This window comes from Cucumis sativus, chromosome 2, assembly GCF_000004075.3.
Source record: "Cucumis sativus cultivar 9930 chromosome 2, Cucumber_9930_V3, whole genome shotgun sequence".
NCBI lineage: Eukaryota > Viridiplantae > Streptophyta > Magnoliopsida > Cucurbitales > Cucurbitaceae > Cucumis > Cucumis sativus.
In genome coordinates this window covers 4,033,826-4,048,736 of record NC_026656.2, presented here as the reverse complement: position 1 = coordinate 4,048,736, position 14,911 = coordinate 4,033,826, and the positions used below count along the sequence as shown (strand labels likewise).

The following is a 14,911-nucleotide window of genomic DNA, read 5'->3' as shown; positions in this document are numbered from 1 at the left end:
CGTTCATACGTTCAATTCTAGAGTCTACACAAAGTAAGCTCCCTTTTGTTTACTTTCCATTTCTGAGATTCAAAATTTCAAATGGCTTTGAACACTTTCGTAAGTTCTGTACTTGATTTGATAGATAAACAGCTAAAGTAAACGACCTTCCCAATGCCCACATGAATTCTTAAACTCATAAACTTACCAACTTTTTAGCAATTTTTTAAAAACAACGAGCTAGCTGACCCTGTTTTGATGGATTATTAGACTCAATTTCACATTCAATGAATTATTGTGAATTTTATAATGTTGAATAGATCAATGATAGTTTTATAAGTGAAATTGAAGGTTAAAAATTTATTAGATACACAAAATTGGATGTCTATAAATTTACAAGATTTTCTCTAAGTTTCAAGAATCTATTGCTTGTAAAATGTTTGAGTTGTAATCGACTCAAGTCTGTACAAACAAATGTAGTGATGCTTTCAAAGAGCAATTTGTACATACGACTTAAATCTGATGGCTTTCACTCACTTTTTGGCCTCTTAATTTTATCGAGACAGAGTGAGAAATATATAATGACTGGAGGTATCTATTTTGGTTCTTACACCCAAATATGATATGAAAAAGTACAAAATTGAATGTCGCTCGAATTACCGCTCAATTCGACTCAATCTAACCTAATTGCTCAATTCAATCCAACTATCCAACCTATAATAAATGAAGTCGTTTGAATATTTGAGGTTGAATCTCTTAAAAAGAAAATCTTTATGCGTATAGAAGTATATAAAACGAATATAATAGTGGAAGTGAGCTTTGGTCCTTTCTTTTAAGTTCAAGAGATTGAATTAACCCATGTTAAAAAGAGAAACAAAAAAGTAGCTTATTGACATCACAAATGAGTCATTTAAGGAGAAAATGGTGGAAGGAAAAAAAAAATGAATAACTTAGAAAAACAATAAAAGAGCAGATAGAATTTTTTAATTTACATACTGCATGCCATGACTATATACCACTATTAACTAACAGACTTCCTAAATCCTATGGTTCTATTTTCTCTTCTATTTACTTAACTTTGTAAGAACTTTTTACCTTTTGTTTCTTCAGTAGGTTGGTATATTGAAAGCTCTTACCAAACAATTGTGTCATTTGTTGTTATCATAATCGACAACTTTTCTCAACTCTCTTTGGCTTTCCATGAGAGAGTTGAGAAAAGTTGTTGGTTAACAACGCAAACATACTCATAACCTAACGTCGTTATCAGTTATCACAGTCATAAGATTGAATTCACGGTCCAGACTTCTTGAGAACTCATTATGGTTGTTGAGACTTAGGGTGTACTCCTGGAAGTAACCATTGTAGGTTATGATTGCTAATGTGGCCCTGTATCAAAATCCAAAATGTAATGAGAGAAGAACTTACACCAAAACAATTATTTTCAATAAGTTATTAACTTCATTGTGTTTGTTTACGAGGTCCTTCAAAGACCACGTTCTAGTGAATCATGATTCAATATACTCGATGACCTCAATTTTCAGAACTTACCACAATTGAAATATAGTTTAAATCGAAAGACCAGTAACGAATTTGATTTGATGTCAAAAAATGAAACGAATTTGATTTGATGTCAAAAAATGAATCAACGATAAATTTGTATAATTTTTTTTGGAGGAAAATAATATCACCTACGAAACAAAAAAACCATGAGCACGAACATACCATAAATCCAATTTCATCACTGATCCATTTTTTAGAATCCACATTGTTGACTCCCCTTCCCTCTATTGATAACAAACTAACTAACTAATTATTGACATACCCTTACTAAGATGGAAAGGAACATCCTTCACACCCTTTTATTTAGGATTTCTTTTTTGGTTAGTCATTGGCACTTAAGGTGGAAAGGAACCTGTGGGATTTCCTATCAGAGAGTGTCAAAGAATTTTGTTTCCAAAATTAAAGTGGCGGTACGCTTAGGACTTGGAGTATGGGGCTTTGTAACATACGATTATAATAAGCAAATATGGTCCTCACCTAATGAAAATTGGTTTTATTTTGTGGAATTAAGGAACAAGGCGGTCCAAGTCTCTTTGTAGTGATGTTTTGCGATAGGTTTTTTGTTATGTACATGTCTACGTTATCCGAAAACAGGTTTGAAGAAAACAGAAGGATGAGTTGCAGAAAGGGGAGCACTCAAGGATTTTGCAGAATTAGAAACAACTCACCTGCAAGCTACAATTTCAGAAGTTGAAGGGTCAGAAACCCTGTCGACCTTGCGTATCACTGCATAGCTGGAAAAGAACGCTTCATAAACTTGATAGCAAATAATCTTAAACTTGGAGGTTTTTAGCAAAAAATTAAGAATCGTCCACAAATTAGGATGATTGATTGCATGGTTCTCTAAAAGAAAGCTACATCTCTCGTGCCAAAAAAGTTTCTGAATGAGCTTAAACAATACAAAAAACTTGTAGATCAAGGATCAAATTCATTTTTCCTTTTCTCTTGGGGAACAGAATTTGCTGACTTGAATAATAGAAAAACACCTGACCTTCTCAATTAACATGTCATACCTTTTGATTCCTGCTGGTGCAGCATTATGAACTATGTGATGATGAGCTGGATCTAGTGCATCACTTATTGAATCAGGCATTATCGATCCAAGAAAGCCACCTGACCTTCTGCTGCTTCTGAGGAAAAAAAAACCAGATTATGTCAAGCTAATAATCAGCAGAAGGGCAATCAGATCATTTCAAGATGCCAAGAAGAGCTTACAGCAAGAAGGGAAAATTTTAGAATAAGAATAGTTTAATGGCTTTGAATTACTTTAGTAACCTGAGACGCATTCTAAGAAGCAAGACACTAGAAAACAAAATATCATCTGAACACCCAAAAGTTTTGGGAATATCCAAACCCGTGAAGTACGTGTCAACGTGCATTAGTAGTAAATCTTTTTCTAAAAAAAGAATAGAAAATTTTAAACTTCACAGATGTATGAATTCTTGATAGGTTTTTAAAATAAAATTATATACTTTGAGTACATACACCTAAATCACGACATGCTCATATCTACATTTCTTAGTTGACATGACCCTCCCAAACCTCATTAACTTGAATTTTTGCTAATGCAGGAAATTATCATCATAACTTCACAGTTCTTTTCAGGTAACATTCCATTACTTGCCAGCATAAGCTCAGCACAATTGACACTTGTATATACCCGAGAACAAGTGGTTCCGGGTTCAATTTCCCCCACCCCAAGTTGTATTACAATACCTTTAAAAGAAAAAACATTACAATACATTACAGTTTTTTTTCTTTCAATAATTTCTAGTCTTAAGAAAAGCTGGGGAAAACTATCTTGCATCTCTAACCTCATAATCAGACTCAAAATCCAACAGACAGCAAGATTTACATGTTGTTAAGAACCTTAAAGTTCTGTGGTGAAATATAAAAAAGAATGAAGTAATAAAGAAAACAATCGAAGTCAAAGGTTGAAAGGTTGGGAAATACACATCAGGATAATGATGAATAATGCATATGTCAATATGCAGGATTGACATGAAGCAGAAGTGATGCACCTAAAACCAAAACCTAGCTGTAGATGCAATTAAAGAATCCCAGAACATATTAAAAAAATAATAATAATAAATAAAGAATTCCACAAGCATGCGTAAATACTCTTTCAACATTATGTAAAAAAATAAGTTAACCTCATTCCTGAATTTCTGAAGAGAGAACAGATGCATAATAGTCACCTTTGGTTTATAGCAAATCCAAGAGGAAAAACATGAACAGAACCAGAAGAACTAGTTGCCACCAAAATTTCTGGAACTTGAGAACATGGCCCAAAGGACAAGGAAAATATAGTTGATGGATATGATCCTCTGCGAAAACTATATGACTGCCAAAATTTTTGAGTTAGATACCATGGAAAGAAGGAAAAATTCTACGACTATGTCCACAAAAATGATGACAGGCAGAATTTAACTCGGTTGATATTTATTTTATTTTCCTGCAAAATACATACACACTTTTATTTTTGAAAAAAATTATTTTGGTCTCAGCATTTCGTATAAAGAAGGAAAAGCCTAAGGGAAAAAAAGAAGCTTCACAGAGAGAGACTGACATTTAATGCTGCCAATCTCACTCCAATAAATTTCCTGGGAAAAGAAGTGAAGTTGTTTTGACCAGTCCAATAACCACAGGAGGTTTTATTATAAGTTTCTAGAAGGAATAGGATGGTGAAAACTTGTTTCTGATCACGATTTAAAAACTCATTAAGAGCATCTTGCATGGTTGTTAGTAAAAATATCCAATAAAAATTTACAGACTTTTGAGGGCATGGTATAGGATTCTCCACCTTAGTTGCTTCGGATACCAGATGCACTCTTATCATAGTTCCTTGTTCTGATGCTGTTGCTATGTACATCCCATTTGAAGAAAGAACCATTGTGGCTAGTGGTGCACGATGAGCCTCTATCTGTAATTAAATTTGCACAAAACAGTTGGATAAATTCAAAAAAGGATTACAACTTAAATATGGTCAATTAAATAGGATAAATTGCATAAATTATTGCCATTTCAGATCATGGTCAATAAATAAAACCCAAATCACAAGGATCAATCAGAAATATGAAAAAACTGAAACCGTCGAGTATGTTCAATTGTCGTTAGGAGTGTGACAGTACAGACTAGATCCTGTTCCCAAAACTTCCTGAAACTAGTGCATGCATTTTTACCCACTCTCACCGATGCACATTTAACCAGTGTCAACAAATTTGCATTACTAACCACGACAATTTCCTCGTTCCAAAAACAATGGTAAAGACACACACACATACAACAAAAAAACATAAAATAAAACCTGACAATTTCTAAAAAATACAGATCATGTTGAAGAACAATTTTTTATTGTAACCTATACATTATTCTTCCTTCCCTAGAACAAGGAAAGTTCAAGCCCAAACCTCGCAGTGCAGCTGAAGCTCCATGACATTGTACAGCAACAGAGATCCCTTGGTGATGCTGGCTGGAATAGCTAAGAAGCAACCATCCAAACTGGGGGAGAATGCACAGGTTCCTAAAATTTTTCATGTTCAGGAAAGAACCCTCAGTCACTTAATTTTACTTTATTACTCATGCATCAGAATCAAAACCTAGCTTATTAAGCATGCAAGATTTGGATAAACTTATTGAGAATGTAGCCTTTGCTCAATTGTGTTTGAGCCATAAAAATATAAACATGACAGAGTTAAGAGTTCTTTACCAAGTTCAAGCATTGCAATGCAATGAGCAAATGAAAATTCTTGAATAGAACAGCAATGTAAATAAATGCTAGAAACTTAGACAAAATTCTCTAGCATGAACATAGTATGCCGGAGATAGCAAATACAACAGGAATATATACCAACCTGACCTTTTGAATTTGGTACCGTATCAATCGTGTCCAAGATTGTGAGACTATTTATGTCGTATATGTATGTCTTATCTTGAAGTAGTACAACAAGTCTGCATGTTCCATCAAATCTTATAATTAGTACAGCTTAAAATATTGGTAGAAGTACAAAAAGAAAAATTTACAAGTTCCAATTATAATTTATTATAATAATTTGTTTTGAAAGGAGAAGGAAATTTCATTGATAAATGAAATGAAGGGAGCATAAAGAATTCCCAACACCAATGGTGAATTACAAAAGACCATGCCAATTGGAAATGAAAGATGAAAAAGTCTGATAAAAGAAATCATGCTCCCAGTACAATGTATGAAATAAATCAAATGCAAAAAACTACCGAAAGATGAGAAACATCCTTGAAATTCTTGCATTTCGTTTTCAAATCATAGACACCGGATTACTACTACAATAACTGACATAGTTATTCTCAACTTAACTTGCATAAAAAAAAGCTACTGATGCTTGTAAAGTTTCATTGGTTAATGCCCTAGATGAACTCATGAATTCCTCCTCTGAAAATGGAAGGGTCTAGCGCACCACCAACAAACTTCCTTCTAGTAAATCAAATATGTTTGGTGGTTTTAGTTTACTTGAAAGATACGTACACAGTTTTTTTCCTTTCAATAATAGACCACAAGGATTAGATTTCTAATTAAAAGAAAAGGTCTAAAAGTCCGTCACAGATTGCATCAAGAGCTAACTTCAGGTGGATCACAAAAAGATATTTTGGCTAGAAAATTTGTAGGTTGTTTATGTGTTTTGGCTACTTCCTCCGAGAAAACAAATACAACCAAAAAGAGGGAAAAGTAAAACACAAACTACACCCAATAATTGAAGCCACCAAATAGAAAATTATGGGATATTGCTCGAATAGCAAATGATAGAGAAAAAGGATAACCAAAATGTCAAGAACATCTTATACCCTTAAATTTAATAATAAATATGGTTTCTTTGACTAAACAAGCTTGAAAATGTAGATACTAGATTTGAAAGGTAGGTATAGTTGATGGTCAATATATCTACAAATATCTGAGACATATGGATCAATAATTAGTATTCAGATCATCTACGCTAGCTTCATCTCTCAAGTTCATCTATAAAGTTCTGGTAGTTGTGTTTAACTTTTCCCTCTTTTTGGTTGTGCATGCGTTCTTCTCAGAGGAAGTGGCCAAAATACACTGTTAACTACAAATTAGAATACAAGCTACCTCAGCCATCAACTTGTTCAAGTTATCAACTACCATCAGCAATTTCATGCTAAAACAAATTTAGATGATAATAAAGTATAACAAAAAAATTTGTTTGCCATATCATAATGGAAATGTATGCTGATTGTAAAAAAATAAGATTAAAATAATACATGTAACCAGTTTTTAAAAAATAATGCAACTCAAATAGCTAGATTTTTTTTTCTCTTTACCTTTTCCTATTCATGCGAACAGCTAGTATTGAAGTTAAAAAATTCAGTTCTCTAAGAGCATTTCCACTCATTGTATTAAACAAGCAAAGACGACGTGGGGATAAAGATGGCTGTGAAAAATCAAAGAAAATATATCTTAATTAATTAGCAGCCAGACACATAAAATGTGAGATACTGCATGGATTTGAAACATGGCTGTAGTTAACTTCCAACTTACCTGTTCACCAGCTCCAACAATGGCAACAAGATTAGAGCTAAACAGCATCTCAACAATATTGAATGCACCAAGAGCTGGCAAATGAAATGTGAAAGTTTTAGATCAAACACAAATAGTGAACTCAAGAGCTTCATACTTCCAAATGCTAAATAGTAAGAAATCTTCGAGTTTATTCTATTCTAAACAAAAAATTGAAAACCTGGTTGAAAAAATGACAATAGATATCAACTTGTTAAAGAAAATTCAAATTCATTTTTATCTGAACACAAAATCAAATAATATGCCCATGTTTACTTATATGTGTGTAAAAATGACTGAGAATTAAATTATTTAGCAAACATGTAACATTTCTGATTCCATGCCTTAATAGCAACGCTTCATTAACGAGCATCTGGCTGTAGACATGTTTTGTGCATGAAAACTATTTCACATATAAATACTTCAAGTCTATACTTCAAGTCTATACTTCATGATTTCTGGAGTTATCTATATATACTTTGTACTAGTCCATAATTCAAAAAGAAAAAAGAATCATTGGTCAAGACACATCAAGGCTCCAGCAAGAACTCGCTTCAATCAACAAGACTGAGTATCATATCACAAAAATTACAAACAAGTACGTTTCATACCTAGTCATTTTAGATTAGCATAAGGAGTTCTATATATAGAATAGAATAATGCAATTTAAAAAACAAATGAACGGTGTTTTCAATTTTTTGTTATTCTGTTCATCATAAAAGCATCTTTGCAGTCAAAATTAAAATGAGAAAAAAAAGATGAAGAGTCTATCTCAAAAACATACCTCGTTCATAGCATAGCCTTCCATTATTGGAATCAAGTATTCGGAAACCATCTCTTGTGCCTATTGCAAATAAACTGCCAATTCCAACCAAACCAATACTTAGACACTCATTTATATGTTTATTTATTTATTATTACTTGCATCTAGTTCTTCAAAGTATGGGGTAGTCACTCAAAGAGGATATTGAGACAAGAAAAAAAACCAAACAAGAACAATGTCAACAGTTGATCTTTAGCCAAAAGGCTGAGATATGTATAACAGGAAAAAAAAATGTCACTACACTTTGAACTCTTTTCAACTCTCTGTTTTTCTTCTGCACATGCTTGCTTCAACAATATAAAGGGCCAACATATTTGTAGGACTTGAAATAAAATTCAGACTCCTAGAATAACTCAAATCCTATGATTATGAAGCATTCACTCAGGTATTCATAAAACGATATTCATAAAACTCAACACTAAACGATATTCATTCCCTCATTCCTCCACACTAAACTCAACGTTACTAAACACCAAACTATTCATAAAACGATATTCAATACATAATACAATATTCACACATACACAATATCACCAGCTAGCTAACAAAAACTCTAAACAAACAGAATTACGTAACAAGCACAAAAAAAAAAACTACATAATTTTCCTCACACCTCCAAATTACACAAAATTCAATGAAAATGAGTTTCGAAGTAGTTAGAATCAAAGAATGATCAGACCACCATTTCATACACAGAAAAAAAAAAGAGAAAGAGAGAGAGAGAAGGAAGAACCTACCTAGCGTCCTGATTGAAGGAAGCACATAGGACTGGATACGAAGATGGTTGATTTGCCATAAGAGACAAAGATTGAGAGAGAGAGAGAGAGAGAGAGAGAGAGAGAATCGTATTTCAAAGACGCGAGTCCTTTGAAACCGATGTTTGTTTATTCCGAAGCAAAAAGAAAAGAAGTCGGAGGTCGTAAGACGGTAGACTCGGGGTAATTGGGTGTGTTGTTTTGTCCGTGTTCTTCCATCTTGACGGTTCTTTTAATAACACGTAACTTAACGTGGACGGCTTTTATGAAGTGTAAAAGATCAGAAGATCGATTTTTAATTATTTTGTTTTCAAACAATTCTGCTCTCTTTATTCCTTAATCATTGCCTAAACCCTCGAGGATATTTGGATGATAATATTTTGATATATTTTTTTTAAAAAAAAAAATTCATTAATGTAATTTTCATTCAATCTTTATATAATAATTAAATATTATTCCTAATTGTGACTGTGTGATCACAACAATAGCTATTGAATTCAATGGTATTTAAGTTTATATCAGATTTTGCTATATTATTATTCCTAAAATTGGTGCCCATTATAATACTTATCAATAAATTTGGTTAATCTCACAGTTATCTCTAATTAACATTGTCCCAGTTCGAAGTCCAGTCCAATTAAAACTCATTATGAAAGCTTGGACTAAAGAAGATTATTAGGTCCACTTTTGGGCCCAACAGGAACAAGATCCAAACCCATATTAAGTCCATGAAAAAGGCTTAACCCTTCATCTTTTACGAGGTGGGAAGAACTGAAGGTCGAAGGTCTAATGTGAAGATTTGAAAGAAGATAACTCTAAGATCTAAAAAATTTAAAGCTTTCAAAAATATAATCCTCGTCAAACTTTAAATATACAATGACATGAAGAATATAACTTTTTTCTTTTAATCTTTAAAGATCTAAAGAAATTAACTCCCTTAATGCTTCGGAGATTAAACGACTTTTAAACCTAAAAAGTCAGAGGTCAATACAAGATGATCAACAAGTCGAAGATTGATCCAAATCTATTAACAAACTACGTGGTGATCCAAACTAATTAACAAGTTTAAGTCAACTCATGTCAATCAACAAGTTATATATGGATCTAAGTTAACCGTCAAACTATAAATTGATATAAGTCAATTAACTAGTAAGTGGTCTAAAATTTAAAGTTCATTCAAAGAATCAAATTTCTCAACAAAAAAAAATATAGTTAGACAAATTTATTAATAACAACCCAAACTTTTGTGTGTATGCAGGGATTGAAATAAAATTTAAATCTTATCATGCTCTTCTCAACTTCAAGTGCCATAGCATCGTTGCTACGTATGGAACCTAATTCCTCAAGTAGTGATCTCTCTAAAATCAATAACTCATCATAGAATGTTTAGTGTTTAACTAATGTCCTCGGAGTTGTTTCTTTTTTAAGTGTCTAGGAGGGTGTGAAATGGTTGAGTTACCTTTTTTTCTTTTTTGTCGACAAATATGGATTTAGTTTCTTTTTATTTAAAGAAAGATAAAATATCTTTCTTATCTTCAGGATCTTCCTTATCTTCAGTGATCTTTCATTCGATAAAAGATCATTCTTATCTTTAGGATCTTTCTAAGTATCTTTTATCTTTTAAAAAAGATTTGTTCATGCAAAAAAAAGTTTCAAATCTACCGATTATCTTTCTCCTCGGTATAAAAGGAGAAGGTAGTTGTCATTTAGGATATTCTTCCAAGACCTTTTCCAAGCAAAGGTAAGTTATTAACTTTTTAGATATTATATGAAGATTGTTTGATATATTCATAAACGAGATTAGTAATTTGATATAGGATCAATTACTTCTACAGAGGTTGGTCATTTTCATTAGATTCAAATACAATTCAAAAGAAGCTTGATTACTTTTAGTTTTTGTTTATAACTAAAAAAAGTACTAGATTTAGTAAGAGTGTCTTCTAGATTATTAAAGTACTAGATTCTTAGAGTGTTATAGAATTTTAATAAATTTACTTATCTAAGCGCTCTCCCGACGTAGATGAGTTCAAAAAATTGGATTAACAAAGCTTTAGTTAATTATCTTTTTGTTTTTTTAGCTATTCCTCTAGGGCTTAACTAAAGCAATATCTACATAGAAATTATTTCACCTTTTCAGGTTGCACACTTGCTAGCCAGTTTCTACCGTTTGGAATTCTTTTTTGGGTTCTTGTTGGTCTTCCTCTTTTTTGAAAGATTTTATAGTACGTTTTCAAGGAAATGACGATTTTGGCTTCTATCTCCTCTCTGTTGTGTGAGGAGGCTCTTGTTTCTAGCTAGGTCTTCTATTTTGTTTGTTCTTAAAAAAAAAGATCATTTTGATCCTTAGCTTCCAAAATATTTATATTTTTAGTGTTTTAACTTTCAATCATACTCTACTTTTGTTTGTGATTTTTAAAATGAATATTTTAGTTCTTATTTTTTCCTTTTAAATAACCATTTTGATCCTATTTTCTAATTTTACTTTTAAGAAATATAATTACATAGTATGTGTATTAGCATATTGCTAAATATAACTTCAAATCATATAGGATTAGGGACAAACATTTTGCAAGTTGCCTATTAGATTTAAGAAATGAGTATATTTCAATACCAAAAAATACTTTTTCTTAACTTTTAATTTAAAATAAACTCATATCAAAATGATTTTTACACGTCAATCAAACATTGATTTTGACTTCAAATTTGAATACTCACCAAAATTCATAAATTTTAATATGATCTAAACTATTCTTTTTTTTTTTCAATTTTCAAAATGTTGTCACTATTTCAAAAACAAACGTCACTATACGACAAATAGTTTGAAATATTTTAATATAAATATCGATGAAAGTATTGACCATTGGAGGAAACGTACGGGCAAGTTGTAGAATGATTGGTGATGGTCCTCCACCAATGAAAGGCCTTATAAATCAAATAAAGAAAAGAAAAACCCTAAGATGTGTGATGAATAAAATAGGATTTTATGTCAAAATTTATTTCAAATACTTTGTGCAAAACAAACACTTTTGGATATTCAAGTGATATGGATTGATTTGCTGCCTTTGCAGCTGGATTGAAATGACACTCTTTACATAAACTTCTCTCACCATTGGAGAATTGACACTTTTATCCCCCAATCACTGCTTTTTCTTTCTAATATTACGAAATTAACGTGATTTCGATGACATGATTCAAAATGGAAGTTTGATTTACATTGTAAAACAAAAGGATCGAAAAATGGTATAATATTGTCTATTGTCGACGTAAACTTATTTTCATGACTTGTTTGATATCAATGATAATTACTCTATCTGACGATAATGAATCTCTTCCTTTTCAAACGAGAAAAATTTGTTTGTGCCTAACAAAATGTTTTGAAACCCATTTTTAACACTTTGCTCGAGCAAATTATATTCTCAGCAATTAAATTTATTTGTGGTTATTTTTTTAATTTTATGTTAAAATTAATTTGAGTATTTTTAAAAAAAATTAGTAGATTTTTTAAAAAACTAATTGATTTTTGTTTCTATTTTTTTGTTCTTTTATGAATAATTGTAACATCCTTTTCTATTGAAATAATGAATTTTAAAAAAAATTACAAGAAATCAATTTATAAATGTAATTAAATGGTCCTTTTATTTCCTTTTTAGGACACAATTTATAAATCAAAATCAATCCATTTTCTCCTTTTTCTTTTTGACAAACAAACATTCATTTTCTCTTCTTTTGTTTGATCACTACACTTTATTTCTATAAGGAATAAATTGACTATACATAAGAGATCATTTTCCCTTGCAAGCTTATCAAATTGAAGTGAATTATATATTAATTAATTATAACATCGACAAGAAAACTCAGTTGATCAACTGGCATTATTGAAGACAATCTGTGGTTAAAATCTACCGTCCTACTTTACACTAAAATAATTTATAATTATTTCAAAATAAGCATAATTTAATGGTCATTGATACGACTTTGAGAAATTGAGCTGAAGCTCAACGATAATCCAGATTCAAATTAATGTAAAAAAAAAAGGTTAAAAATAAATTATCTAGTTTTCAAAAACTAAAAACAAATTTTTAAAAATAAACCTAAACCTAAAGTGATTATTGATATTATTCCTTCAATTAGTTGGAAACAACTCATGGAGCCATTAGAGAAGAAAGGATTGGATGATTGAACATTTTTAATCCTATTTCCTTAATTATGGGGTTTGAGCAATAATGATATTTTATTTATTGTAAATCAACTTCTTAATAACCATTTAATTACTTTTTTAATTCATTAATTAACACCATAAGGCCAAACCAAAATCAAGCTTTAAGAAAGATGTTAGATTTAAAATGGAGTAAAGATGCTTTTCTTTTCCAAAAGAAAAAAAAAAAAAAATTCACTTTCTCAAAATGGAAATATGTTCAAGTAATTGAGAAAATTGGATGATATGTTTGGTTTGTAATGATTTTCCAATTTGTTAAAACAATATTTTGAAAAACAAAACTAAACATTTAAACATTTCAATTTTCTAATATAAATTTAGTTTAAAGGTTTTTCTTTTGAAAATGTCTTATTTAGTATAAGTTTACGTGACAGATTTGAGTATGAGACATTTTCTCATTCAAAAACATATAAATGTTACTTGAGCTGAGTTTATGCTATTTATTTTATTTTAAAGGTTTGAAACACATTAGAATCTAGAAATTATTTTTTATTTATTATTTTTTAATATTTTTTAGTTGTTTTCAAATATAACAAAATGAACAACTTATATATAAATATAACAAAATTTTACTATCAAAAATTATAATCGGTGTCTATCATTTATAGGCAATGATATTTTGTTATATTTATAAATATTTTTAATAATTTTGAGTACAACAATTAGAGATAAAAAAATTTGAACCACAAACCTCGTAGTTACTAATACACTCTAGGATTAAAGCATTTTTCTTTAACATTAAATATCGAGAATATAATAGTGGAAGATCTATTTGTAATTTCTATAAAATTAAATAACTATGGAAGTATTGTGGTCAATTATTGTAACCCACTAATTATATAATTATATTTTATCAATATTAACTAAAATTTTAATTTCCTTTTAAATCTAACTAGTAACATCGTAAAAACTATACAATTTTTTTGCAAAAGTACTTAATGTAAAATGGAAAGAGGGATATCACAGCCTAAGGTCAGGTCAAGATACTAACAAAACAAAAATCAACAGAACAAAACAACTACTTAATTCAAAAGGCAAACAACACAACACACAACTTAAAAGAAAAAGGTTTTAAAAGAACAATTCACACACTTCTCTCAAAGTAATAGCTCCTTCTTAGAACAACACAAAAATTTCCATCCGAATATCCAAATTAATCACATGAAGAGGATGGACAGGAGCACCTTGGACACTCTCATCTAATGCCTTTGCGCTTGAGGTGGTAAGCTTTCAGCCTTAACCAATAGACATCATGCCAACATTGATCATTGAACTTTTACCATAATTGATACCAAGTTCAACTAATCTCTATCTCAAAACGTATTGGATAAACACTAAAGAGGTGTGATCCCCAACACTAAAAATCATCAAATCATCAGCAAAACACAAACAAGTACCTATAATTATAAATTCTTAAACACCTATAAAATGATCTATTAATTATAAATTATTTAATTAAACATGACTTCCACTATTTTATGTTTAAAATATAAACTACAAACAAGTACATGGGCATTTATAGCCCCAAAGAAAAAGAAAATGTCACCAAATTAAGCATGCTCATATTCAATTATTTCCATTAGCATAAAGTATTGTATTAAATTTGTCACTTTATGTGATACTTAATATTTTCCCAAACCTTAAGGAAAGAGTATATTATTCAAACCTAAATATATTCAATCCAATAATTCTTATATATTATTGCATCTCCAATGTCCTAATCCAAATATGGATTAGGCACTCTTTTGTTCTTACCCAAATAATTGTCTAAATATCTTATTTTATTATTCAACATCTTGAGATCTTAATTGAAGATATTTCATTAATTTATTAACATGGTTTTTCCTTAGAAAATAAACAAGTATAATTTTATTGTTTATGGTACTTAAATTAATGTATAATTTAATATATATTTTAAGCGGTAAGCTTAACAAAGTTGCACCATATAAATTTAATCTACGGTTTTTTTTATAATAAGGTTAAAAGGTTTGATTATTGATTCTCTTTTTTCGAACGGAATTTAAATC

At 30.4% G+C, this 14,911-nt stretch overlaps 1 protein-coding gene and 1 long non-coding RNA gene across 3 annotated transcripts; one reads left to right on the top strand and one right to left on the bottom strand.

The window, feature by feature from the left end:
* Nucleotides 1-805: 805 nt before the first annotated feature.
* LOC101215606 (autophagy-related protein 18b) lies at nucleotides 806-8,872 on the bottom strand. 2 transcript variants are annotated; one of them, XM_011650603.2, is made up of 11 exons: nucleotides 8,651-8,872; nucleotides 7,875-7,948; nucleotides 7,073-7,146; nucleotides 6,856-6,965; nucleotides 5,399-5,490; nucleotides 4,950-5,062; nucleotides 4,343-4,462; nucleotides 3,738-3,883; nucleotides 2,553-2,669; nucleotides 2,208-2,273; nucleotides 806-1,365 (listed from the first exon to the last, which is right to left on the bottom strand). In XM_011650603.2, the coding sequence occupies exons 1-11, from the start codon at nucleotides 8,707-8,709 to the stop codon at nucleotides 1,224-1,226; spliced, it is 1,113 nt and encodes a 370-aa protein (XP_011648905.1). In that variant the 5' UTR covers nucleotides 8,710-8,872; the 3' UTR covers nucleotides 806-1,223. The 2 variants fall into 2 exon arrangements, with proteins under 2 accessions (XP_011648905.1, XP_011648907.2); XM_011650605.2 differs by lacking the exons at nucleotides 6,856-6,965; nucleotides 8,651-8,872 and having other exon boundaries at nucleotides 7,875-7,942.
* Nucleotides 2,668-5,482, top strand: LOC116402122. The gene is made up of 2 exons (XR_004214556.1): nucleotides 2,668-3,144; nucleotides 4,926-5,482. It is a non-coding gene; the product is annotated as an uncharacterized LOC116402122 (long non-coding RNA).
* Nucleotides 8,873-14,911: the final 6,039 nt, after the last annotated feature.